Source organism: Meleagris gallopavo, chromosome 6 (genome assembly GCF_905368555.1).
Source record: "Meleagris gallopavo chromosome 6, MGAL_WU_HG_1.1, whole genome shotgun sequence".
Classification (NCBI taxonomy): domain Eukaryota; kingdom Metazoa; phylum Chordata; class Aves; order Galliformes; family Phasianidae; genus Meleagris; species Meleagris gallopavo.
The window spans coordinates 29,192,810-29,205,905 of NC_139409.1; the positions used below are offsets into that span (position 1 = coordinate 29,192,810).

Consider the following 13,096-nt stretch of genomic DNA (forward strand, 5'->3'; position numbering starts at 1 on the left):
TAAAATTGTAGTTGTCAGTCTGTTTAGGCTATCCATATATAAAACCTTTTGTGGGATATTTAATATATTTTCAGAGAAGAATAAAGTAAGAACTTCCAAACTGCGCAAAGAAGGGGGCCCTCCACATGAAGCAACAGGCTGATTCCGAAATCTGAAGCTGAGGTTCTGACATGCCACCTTGTTGTCTAAAGTTCTGTATTTTCCCTCTTGGCTTCTGCTTTCTTTCCTATTCCTGGAAAAAACATTGAAAACTTTGTGGGATGGATAATCTTGCTTCCTGTCCAGCTTTACTGAGTTGAGGATTTGCTGTCAAAATGAAAAAAGGAGGAGGGCGATAGAACAGTGGAGAAGTTATTACACGGGCCAGGTGTGAGACAGGGCAGAGATAAAAAATATATAAGGAAAATGGAAGAAAGAGAGACTTAGTGCAAATGCCTAGTATGAACAGACCTAAAAACATCCAGTCAGTTTTTGGAATATTCAAAATCTACTTTTTTGACTCTGGCAGCTGAAATCTGATGTTGAATTTTTTCCCTCTGAATCCACATGACAACACTGCAACAAGTCTAAAAACATAGTCATTATTTTATACACCACTATGACTTTTCCTGGAGGATGCTGAATCCCTGTTACTTGATAATAAAAAGTATAAAATAAATCTTTTCATTTTTTTAGTACAAATAAGCTGGGAGAAGAATTCAGGGGAAGCATCTTCCTCCAAATGCTTTCTCTGAGGAACATTTTGTCAGATGGTCAGTGCTGCTATTGTATGTTGGAGGTATACAAATACCTCCTTCCCTTCTTGGAAGACTAAGCAAATACGATGGACTGTGTAACCCACTTGGAGACATGGGTGCCCAGACCATCCTACTGAGTACTGGCAATCTAACTTTTTCCTGTAGTAAGAAAAATTTGCATTACTTGGCCTTTGGAGAAACATCCTATGTATCCTTGAGTAAGTATTTAATAGAGATTTAATAAGTTACGTTCAGTGTAGCAGCTCAAGAGCAGCTAATTATGAAAACCTTATTACTGTAGAACTAGCAGGCTTGCAATAAAAACATCTATTACATAAATTGTTAATCCATAAAAAATGTGTTTCTGGGACCACTGGTATTTGTTTAACGTACAATTACTGTCTAATTTAATCTAAATTAAATGCCTGGTTGAGACATGTAATTTAAGGTGTTATTGAGCTTCCTTCTCTGGTATTAAAAGCAAGAAATCAACTGCTAATGCCTGGAGGCCAGGTCTTTACCATTTAAATTCAGGTACCTTAGCACTAGCATTCCAAATATCAGCCATTTGGAAAGTGTTTTTCATAAGAATGTACGTATCTGGCATTTCCTCTTGCTTGGGGCCACATCCTGCCAACTGAGGCAAGACTCTGACTTAATCCAAATGAGGTTTTGATTGAATAAAAGGTATTGAATTGAGATCTGAGAATAAAACATGTTTTCTTATCGTAGAAGACAAGCTTTGCAAGATGTTCTAACTTCTGCCAGTGCTGGAAGGGTAAATTATCATTTGACTCCTGTATGGATGTATTTATTTAGGACACGTAGCCTGATGACTCAGGAAGTTATGTAAAAACTGACCCAGTTAATTTTAGATGCTATTGTTGGAAGAATATCAATGAAAATTAATCAAATAGTCATGAAGGAACCACAGGGAAGGAGCGCAGAACACTGGTGGGTAGGCTTTTGGCAGCGATCATCGCAACAGTTTTAATGAGAGGAAAACACATTCTCAAGTAAATTAGAGAGCAATGACATGATTAGATGGTAAATAATAGTTAAGTACATGCTTGGAGGTCCAGGACAGAGACTGTGGAGTTTTTGTGTTTTGGGTGTATTCCTCTCCAGTCTGCTCTGAATAGCCAGAGTAGTTCACCAGAACTCTGCCTATAATTTAGGGTCGGATTATAACTTTTCTGACACTGCAACCAAAAGAGCTGTTGGGGCCCTGCTGCAGCAGGAGTCTCACTGAGGCTTTCACCACAAGCGCAGAGCTTTTGGCTGTTGACGTGTCCTGGTTCTTCCAACAGCACCGTGGTTCTACTCGGCTCAGACTGCTGTCACTTGTAGGGGCTGTGTGGGAGACATCTGCTCTCCTTATGTGCAGGCAGGGAGATGGAAGGGCTCTCTCTTCTTCTGAGGCAAGTTTAGTCCTCATTAAGTGATGTTTGCACACTCACTGGTGGAGTTGCGTGTATGATTGTTTATGAAAACGAGGAGAGTGGGAGTGGACCCCTCCCACACAGTCTCTTTCCCTGTTCACTGGGGAAAGGATATGAAAAGGATCACATTCACTAGTTGTCTTCCTTCTCAAATGTCTGTCTCTCAAAATGTGAGGCTGCATGCACAAAGTCTAACTTGTAAGCTTTTCTTCATCTAGCTATAGCACACACCAGAGTTGTTTGATAACTCCATTGAAGGGGACAGGCCTGGACTAAGTGCATTTTATATGCTTATTACCACTTTTTGTTTTAGGTTGTCAGAGTAAACATGCTTCAGAAACAAAAACAGAAAACTGGCATACCTTCTCTTGTAGTATGTTTTAAAATTTTTTTATGGTTTTCAGTAAGTCTAGGTAGAGTCTAGCTGCTCCAGCCATTTTGATTAAGTGGGGCAGAAGTGTCACCAGTGTCATTCCTCACTGTTTGGCAGAACTAGAAGGAACACATGGGGAGGTTGTCTGTTACAAAAGCAAAAGCAAAAACAAAAACAAAGCAGCAAAAAAAATCCAACAAAAACAGGACTCTTGCTGTTACACTGAGACATCAGACAGTCCACTCAAAACTGACTTATTTAATTAAATGGTAATTCAAGTGAACAGCACACTATGTCCTTCAATAACAGCCTGGCAGCTTGCTCATTAATATAATACAGTATTAATTTTCTCTCTCTGCCTTGCCACAATAGAACACATTCAAACATGAGGCTGAATGCTGTATTTACTCCAGAAATAACATTGGTGGAAGGGCAAGGGTATAATTAATTAATATGTGTTATGTTTTTATTTTAAAAGTTTATTTTTTTGCTTCAAAGGTCAGCAGATAACAGTTTATATACTGTGTAATTTTCTAATGGATAACAGTGCCTGATAATATAGAAGTTCAAGTTGTCCGCTAGAAAGTAAAATTCATAATTTTCAATCTGCAGCAAAATACTTTAGTTATGCTACCCTGAATTTATGACTATTCATACATTACTTGTATACAATATATTACTTACATGATTGATGCAGTTTGTAATCACATTTTTAATGTTGCCTGCTGGCACAATTAATGAAATCCAGGGTGCAAGATGAAGAGTGACAGCAAGTCTTTACAGATTTAGCTCTTTGAAAATTATATGACATAGGTAAATAGAAAATTAGAAAGAAAACCAAAAGTGTTATTTCTCATATGCTATCATAATTTTGAGGCATTAGAAAATTTCTTTGTAAAATGATATTTTTGGCTTTCTGTTCTTCTGCATATAGTACTCACAACTACATAGTTCCAAGAGGATCTAGCAGCATTTTGTGCTCTTCATCTAAATGATAGCAACTTATAATAATTTCAGTTTTAATCTGTTCTTCATTTTTTTTATAAAAAGTACAATTGTTCATCCACAGTATTTTCTTTTCAGCAATAAGCAAATCAGGTAGTAGATAAGGTTTCCAGAAATACCTAGTGGAGTTTTAATGTTACTTGTATCAACCAGGGGGTTTCACTGCCTTTACTAGAATCATAGCAAGCCAATATCATTTAAATTGTAAAAAATATATTTGAAAATAATTGTTGGCACAAAATCATGCTCATAGCTTTCTAGTGCACTGTATGAGAATTATCTTAAATGTACTATTTCTCTGAAGTAAAATTTCACTGAGCACATTTACAGTGACTTCTGAAAATATCTCCTTATGTATAATCTTTTCTCACTTACTGACTAATTGAATGATTGGAAATAATTGGGAATAAATTAGAATTTATTTATTTTTTAATAATACATAACATTTGTACTCATTCTCATGGGCATAAATAGTCATGGATATTCCTAGAGCTCTTTCAAGTCCTGAGTGATGTATATCTGTCATTCAGTCAGAGACTTATGGTGTAAATGACTCAGACAGTTGCACCCACACATTGCAACCTCAAAGAAGGGATAAACATTGCAGGCTGAACTGGAACTCAAGAACTGATTTAGACGGCTTTCCCTTTTATAACTGTACATTTTCTGCTTATTTTTTTTTTTAATAAAATGCCAGTAATCTATAATTCTCATGCATCAGTACAAAAGCATAGTTTTACAATATGGTTTATCAAACTGAAACAATTTCTTAAAGTCAGCATTGCAGCTAACCCATGTGTGAGCTGGCACGGTGGAAGGGTCAAGAACTGCTGTTGACCATTTCTAGAAATTCATTTAAATTGGAAGATCCAGGATTCAGAATGTTTATCTGACTCCTTTCTCGCCTTGGAGTTGATCAGTGGGGTGTCGAATATGTGCTTGATCTCCTTACATCAGGGGAGATGACTGATTCTTTTCATGGTGCTTGTTACTATTTTCTTCTTGTTTTCCTTAATTATTTGGCATGGACTATAGTCCATCTTAAAACCATTACTTGACTGGGATTCCTTTCTTTCCATTTTGTTACTTCTGCGCTCCAGGGGATTTCCTTGAGGAAGTTAATATCTTTTCTAGGTTGCTACAGTGACACAGAATCCAAGTTTTTTTGTTAAGAATTTCCATAACTCGTTCAGTTTCAGGCAAAATTGTTGGCTGAAGTTATTTCTTCCTTTCCCAACAACTTACCTTTACTGTCTTGGGGTAATTACACTGAAGGAAAGATCTCATCATATTGGTTTAATTTGGCAACACTTTATTTTCTTACTTTGATCTCTGATGGGGAAGATACTTTCTGTATGGCTCATTGCATGGATTCCAATTCAGCCAGTAATTATTACTGTAACAGTGATACTAGAAAAAACAAGCAGACAAACTAACATTGTGATGTCTACAAGATATATTACATATGGTTGCCTAGCAGAAGAGAAAGGCACTGAGACAATCTTTGCATTTTTTTGCCACACATAGTCCAAATAATTGTGGTATGGTTACACTCATACAACATTTTCAAAATGTGTAGAAAAAATAAGGAAAACCTTTTTTTTCTCCACAGAAGTTCTGTAATATGAAGGATAATGGTGTTGTAAATGCACTGTTGAGTTTCATCACAGACCCTAGGAGTGAGTTGTAGTGTTTGTGGATGTTAGGAGTCTGTGCCTGTTCATTCTTCTTCTTTTCCTTAAATGCTGTATGTAAGACTCACTTCATGCTGCTGGAACTCTCTTCTTATGAATCTGAAGATCATGCGTATAACATGCAGACAGAAATAAATCCTGTAGGTAAAAGAAAGTAGAAATTGGCTAAAGATCAAAGGTTATCCTCATTCCACTCCTTCCTTCACTTTTATTATCCTGTCTAAATTCAGCCTTTTGTAGAGAGGTTTTTATTTTATTTTTCATGAGGAAAGGTTGAGTTTAAATGAGAGTTAAGATTTTATTTGTTTTTCAACTCAGTATGTAATTTGAACCACAGTGTAGTAACTTTGCTAGAATACAAACTGCAGTTCTTATAGGGTATAGAAGATTGAGGAGTGGATTAAGGAAACAATATTTCAACTCCAGTGTTCTGTGATCTATAGATTAAGTGTCAAGTAGATCTCCTTTTTCTTTTTCTTTTCTTCAGAACTAATTGTATGTTTTCTTGCTTGTCAGATCAAGTCTTAAATCTGTCTTGCAAAATTTCTTTAGATAACATACTTGTAATTTCTGTATTTATTTTTGTTCTTTTTGTGACATTTTCCACCAGAATGCATTAAAAAGTTTTGCTTTTCCTACCTTTATTGAGGCTTCCACAGGTGCTTTTTAAATGCTTTATTTAAGACTATGAAATGCACTGAAATAAATAAGGATGACCAACAGTAGAGCAACTGAACCAGATTAAGTAGAAAAGTTAAGAACAATATGTGATGAGTACGTAACTTCAGTAGTTTCAAAGCAGTACTGGTAGAGGTATCTAAAACATTCTGGATAGTTTCAATTTATACCAAAATCTTGAATCAAAGAAAGTGATCCAATGTTTTTTCTGCTTCCAAAAGTACTTTAAAATGGAGATAAGATGTGACACCTTTCCACTATTTTTCTATCCATGGCTGTATATTAGACTCAAAGTCCAAATACAAAGGAAGAAAAGATCTCTAAACAAAAAAATCATCTTGTTTGAAAAGCACAACTATTTTAATTACAGTATCATAGTCTAACTATAAATGTTATTTATCATATCAGTGCCATGATTGATCATCTCTAAATAACAAAGGTGTATTTTACATTGTTGTGCAAATGGGGAGAATCAAGGATGCTATTTGTTAATGAGAGGCAAACCTCATGTTTCAGTTAGTATCCAGCTACTGAGGATCAGCATGGCGGTCATTATCTGACATCTGCCTCATGCAAAATTCTGTATACCTAACTCCAAAGCATCTGGTGTGGGCTGCAGACAGAAACAGGATACTGAAAAAAATATATCCCATACTCCATGTAGTCTTACTCAGTAAATGTGAAATATGTCAGTAATATTTGTTCTGCTTTAATTATTTGCACTACTGTATTTGAATACTAGGTTTTGGTCACCTAACCAAGCAATTGCTGAAGCTAGCGGATGGACGTGTTGTGCTGGCACTGGAGGGAGGACATGACCTTACTGCCATCTGTGACGCATCTGAAGCCTGTATAAATGCCCTTTTAGGAAATGAGGTAAAACATAAATCATAGTTGGAGAGAATGATCCAAGTCTGCTGAAAATACTATCCTTTCTTTTAGCAGCTATAAAGCAAACCTATTTTGATTGGATGTAAAAGACATGCAATTTGAATGTTTCAGAGTAGATCTCAGATAAGCCAAAAGCATGCTTTGCTTTAAATAAATATCTCTAAATAATATGATTATATAAATCATTTAGTGTTTGCCTAAATTATTCTCAGTTCCAGATAAGATTTTACACTTCAAAATTGCATTTGGTATTGCTGTGCTGAGTACCAGGCTTTATGTCACTGATAGCCATTGGTATCATCTAAAAGGATCAGAGCTTCCAACCAATTTTGTGGGAAAACACTGGCTATTGTAATGTACCTGGTAATCTTAGGGATTGAATATTGCAATGGCACTTTTTTTTTTTTTTGGTAATATTTTGACACTTCACCTGTACTAGCATGTAGAAGAACAAATTTCAAAGGCTCGTGACACATAAAAGCATTAATAAGAATGTGACCAAGATTTAAAAAAAAAATTGTTATTATTTTTTAAGTTAAAAATGAAGATTCAGTTTGGTCTGTCTGCATGCAGTTTAAATGGAATGTCCAAGATTTATAAAATACTTTATATATTATGAAAAAACTTTTGAGAATGGACTGTCAGACTAAGGAGATATGAATACATAAACACTCATTTATGAAAATAGGCTCTATTGTCCACTGGAAAATATCTTTTTTTCTATAAATATGATGAGAAGGAAAGTAAGCTTGCAGAATTTACAGACAAAACCATTTAAGAAAAAGAAAAGTTTTTACCAGAAGAGATTTGTGAGATCTCATTATAAAGTTCACTGTATTACCATTTTTCCTCAGGAGAAACAACAGTGACTAAATAATTTATCCAAACAAATGTATTAGTGCTAAACTGAAAGCTGGTCTGCTAATTTCCTTGTATTTCAAGTCTTCATACCTATGAGAATAATGTGAAGTAATGTATCTTCTGATGGAAATTGGATAGATGGCTTTTCCAACTGTTCCTTTTAAGCTTTTATTATTATTATGAGTCATCAAGATAATTTTATGCTTGTTATTTTTTACATTATATGTAGAATAAATACAATGATAGCTTTCTCAAAAGTATTTTCAGAAATGTACAGAAGTGGACATGTTCAAAAAAAAAAAAAAATTAAGCTTTCATCTGGGTTTTGTCTTCTGTTACATTTGACAAGTCCCAAAATAAGTGTTTTCCAGTTTTGTGATATATACTGTTTAAATGGATGCTCAGCTCAGTGTTTCTTATTTATTTATTTATTTAGCTGTTGGAAGGATTGCAAACCTAGATTGAGGCATTTGATAATCTTAGTGAATGCAGCTTTGGTTTTCCTATCAGGCGCCTTCCAGGGCACTCTCATTTCCTATTCCCTGTTGTGACTTTACTTGTAATAATGTAAGATGACATCATGGCATCAGTGGCTTTTCATAGCTCTTTTAAACCCTTTCCCTGAAATTTGGACCGTTATGAGACTAATGCTAATGACACAGTTCTAATGTTATGATGCATCTTCCTTTTGTGGATATCCATGTCCCTCTATCCAGTTATGACCATTTGGTGGTGCTACCCATTTATGAAAAGTGCTTTGTTTTGTTTCAACACTATATCACACCCAACTACCATTTCTGCTTTCACAGGCCAGACATTATCTGAGATAGAATACTGACTATGAGAAAAAAAAAGTGGGATAAGTGTATTGGAATTGAAACTTTCTTCCATTTTCTTTTAGAGTAACCTAGGCCTGGGAAATTAAATAAGTTACAAATCTATCTGGTTGAAAAATACTGCTAAGCAAATTTCAAGTCAAACAAAATTGTAATAACAGATTGAAGAAAAGCATAGCCACACAACCATTAATTATACACTTATAAAAGAGCATGATCCTTAATAACTTGAAACATCTCATGCAATAAGCATTATTCTCATGTGCTGTTACTCACAGATGTGTCCTTAGGGAAATGCATTAAATGGTCTGTTGCAGCAGAATTTCAAAGAGAAAATATGCTGTGGTTGCTAAGACAAAAATACTCCAGAGTGGATGTCATTACTAACACTAGCATAAGATATTGGTGCTTACTTAAAAGAATAAGTAAAGGTGTTGCCGAGGAGCAGACACTAATGAGGAAGTCTGATACTGAGTTAGCAGTTAGAAGTCAGCACGTCCATTGACATCTATAGATTTATGGAAATCTATACCACATGGCCCATAGCATATACAATGGTTGATTTCAGCATATTATTCATGAACTTGCACAGCAAGCTGTGTTCAGCCAAGGACAGAAAAAAAATGCTTTTCTTCAAATAACCAATTATTGTAATTTGAGGATACATTCTTTGCTGCATACAATCTTCACAGGTGATTAATAGGATAATTATAACTTATTATCTGCCCTTCACTTTTAAAAATCATGGTATGTAGTGTAATCCTAGTTTAAAAACTTTGGCAAGATGAACTTCGGTTTCCAAATACTACACATGTAATTGAGCTTGAATTAAAAAGGTTGGGAAAGGTCTTTGTAAGGTATTCTGCAGTTTGTCAATGTATGTCATATGCTGAGGCTTAGAATTCATAAACATTTTTCAGGGTTTTTGAAAACTCCTTCTTTGCTTTTTTAGGTTTTGGCCAGGACTTGTCAATACAGAAATTCACTATTTCATATGTTCTATTACCAGCAGAATAACGCTATAGAATAATGTATATACACACATATATATAAAAAAAAGGAATTGTAAAACTAACAGCAGCAACTTCCTACTTTCATGGAGATCTAATTTGATTTGTAAACGTAAAATTAAACTTACAAACAGGGAGTCCTTATTTTCTTAATTTGTCCATAAGTACCAAGAAGGAAAATATTTTGACACTCAAACTGGACATATTTTTCTCTTAGTTATATGTAACCTGTGGGATAGTAATCTGTTTATCAAGATAACTTTTTATGCATCTCTCAACAAATGCGAGTCACTAGAAAAAGAATACAATATCATGTTAATCTTTTTAAATTTGAATATGGCACAGGAAAAACTTGCACATAATTGTTGATTTTGAAGACTAACCAAAAAACCTATTAAAAGGTCTCCTTTTCTTGGAAGACCTCAGAATTTAAATGAGGTATCAGCCCCATCTATGTGTGGTGAGAACTTCTGAATTTCACACCGGAAGTACTTTTGAATAGCAATTTCAAAATTCAAAGACAGTTAATGGGATTATTATTGTCTTTTTTTCTTCTGACTGGAGATACTTACATTGATGATTGATTATTTTTAAACCCTAATATTTCTTAAGCAGATATCCCTAGTGCCTTTAGATATTGTAGGGTATGCAGGACATCTGGTAGGACTCATAGAAATAACGCAGAACTTAGAGGAGATCTATGCCTTTTATGAGCGGCAGCTAGACATCAGGAAGAACACCCTGTACTGGAAAAGGTTATATTTGGTTTAGTTGTGTTTAGGCAACTAAATACCCCTTTAAATAATGAGAAAGCCAAAACAGAAATGATAGAGAAAAGGAAAAAAATCATTAAAATGGATTTATTAGTAGAGGGCTTTACATAAAAAAATACTTTTATAAAATTAAGTCCTGGTGATCTCAGGTGAGATTACTTTGAAAAAAAAAAAAACACTTTGTCTATTTTCAGAGCTAGTTAGGAGCTGTGTGGGTTATCTTCTTGGAAGGAAATCTTCCCAAGAGGTGAGAAGAGATTAAGCAGCTGGATTCCCTTGAAAACATGGAAATCCTTGGAAGGTAAAAGACAGGCTAAACATAAATTGCTTTAAAGTGTCCCTGAGAATTTGAAACATGATTTAAGAACATGTCCATTAAATGAGCATCTTTCAAAACAAAGGAAATATTGAATTCAGAAAATTAGAAAAGAGACATTGCTTTTAAGGCTATATATTTATGAGATGCAGAGTTGTGATTAAAATTCAGTTCTCTCATTTATTAAGATAATCTTTAAACAATACTGCAGCTTTTCATGGATAGGTTATACTATTTCAAATATATATCCTTAATATATATGTGTATATCTTTTCAGCTAAGAAATTGATTAAGTGCTAATTTTTATGTTTTATCCCAGGAAGTGTGTGAAAATGGAGCTCACTGTTCAGATATCCCCCCAGCTCTTTTGGAGCCAGGTGGAAAGGCTATTCCCTATATTAAAAGACAGGTTCTGGTTTCTTTCCTCCACATCACTTTTGAGGAGGCATTACTTCCATTTAAAAAGCTGTCAGGGATAAGCGATTCTTGAGCTTGGTGTCCTGAAACCTGCAGCTTATTTCCACAACAATTACATTAAACTAGGGTGTTCCTCAGCAACCAGAGAGAATGAGGAAGGAGTCCTCCAAGTACAAAACTCTTTGGGTTAAAAACTAAGGATTTAGTTCTTCCTTCATCTCATCTGATGTCAAAAACCCAGGTGGGATATTTCTGTGGGATTCAGAGGTCAGTCTAATATTGTGGTCCTTCTGATCTATCTACAGGTTTTGTCTTTTAGCTCTACATGGTACAGCAGTTTTTCCATAGTCTGTAACAAGTGATAATTGGTCACAGATGGGATCATGTTCTCCTCTGCATAGAGGAAATGGAAAAGTGCAGTCCAGAGTGTGCTCTGCCCAGCAGGACCCTGCAACAAAGACACACAGAGGATGTATGTCTACTCTCATTGATTGTGGCGGCCAAGGCAGAATTTGGCCTCAAGTGCAAAAACATTTTTGAATGACTAAATTTAACATCTTCTACTAAATATTCTTTTGGCTTGAATATCAGTCTGAAACAGAATTTGACAAAACATTGTGATTGGTTGGCTCCCAAGCATGCTTAAAATCTTATACCAGACAATTTTCTTGCATAGTGTGAAGTATGTGCTTCTTTCTTGCAATCTGTTGAGTTGGCATTTAGGAGGGGATGGTAATTTAAGTGGAAACTTGTACTCTGGATCTTTCCTGCCAATGATGAAAAGTTGGCATTTTCTCCTTTATGGAATTCAGAGTGAATCTGTATCTGCTTGCCAGCTAGGCAACAAACTCTGCCAAGAGAGCCTGGACTGTATTAAAAAGGGTTATTTGCCAGAACAGGTAAGCATTTCTCTCTTCAAAAAGGAAATATTAATGTAAGTGAATATGGCCTGAGATCAGTTTTAAATTGCATGGTAAACTTGGTCATGATCTTACATCCTTAATGTTAATCTTATTCTAATACTAGAAAATAATTAGCACTGATACTAAGCCACCTGTCAACTGCTGCTTGCATAAGCACAGAGCCCAGGAATTGGCTCACAAATAGAACAGTAGAAAAAAGAGGAAAATGGAGCAATGTGCATGCCAGAGATTCACATGATGCCATCAAAGTTCAGAAAATGGGCAGTGCTGTTTGGACAAGGCAACAGAATATTCTGAATTTGCTGTTACATATTTCCAAGGCAAGGCATTGGTTTTTAGGGACCAGTAGGTACTAATGATGCTTCAAGCTTTTGAATCTATTTCCTTGTGAAGACTGTCATTTATGTACAGCGCTATAGCCATGGATCACAAAATTACTTACCTTGAATGCTTATATATGAAATCAGAAGGTTCCAAAACTTTGAGAATAGTATTAATAAAAGAACATAGAGGACCTACTGGTTCCCTGTAATCATGGCAAGAATAAGAATAACAAAGCCCAGTCTTGGTGCTGGAATGCTTCTTGTACAGTAAACTTGGGAAATGGATATTGTAGAACTTCCCTCTGCAGCCTAAGAGGGAGCCTGTCTGCCTTCTCCCCTTCCTCTGTGTGTGTGAGGACTCTCCATTCTCCTTACCGTTTGCTTGCAGTTTCCTCACTTGTCAGTTATTTTAAACTGTACTCTGCAACAATCTTCTCTGAAACTAACCTATATGCTCTAAAATATGACAAGACTAAGACAATGCAGATATTGCTAGATATTCCAGCTCCGTACAAATTGCTGCAGTTTCAGATTCTCCTCACATTCCCAAGGATCACTGCAGATCACCTTCTGGGCACATGAAATTTCCATCTGTAATTCCTTCTTCAGACATTTGTTGATATGTCTCTGGCACACTTTTGCAACCCAAGTGACTTTTGCCCATTTACATTGTTTTTCCTACTTTGAAAATGATTAGTTAATACAGTTTATATTTTCATCTGCTACTTTGGGCACAAAAGCCAAATTCCGCCATGTAAAAACTTTGAAAATTTGACTCTCTGTGTCTGGTCCAAACTGTCTCTCCAGTGATTTGGTT

At 35.4% G+C, this 13,096-nt stretch overlaps 1 protein-coding gene across 2 annotated transcripts in view; it reads left to right on the forward strand.

Annotated features, from left to right (window-relative positions):
* HDAC9 (histone deacetylase 9) overlaps positions 1-13,096 on the forward strand; it is a 465,688-nt gene that overhangs the window by 434,052 nt on the left and 18,540 nt on the right. For both annotated transcript variants that reach the window (XM_019616457.3, XM_031553921.2), the window contains one exon: positions 6,672-6,805. In XM_019616457.3, the coding sequence (XP_019472002.2) occupies positions 6,672-6,805 (134 nt within the window). The remainder of the gene's footprint in view (positions 1-6,671; positions 6,806-13,096) is intronic.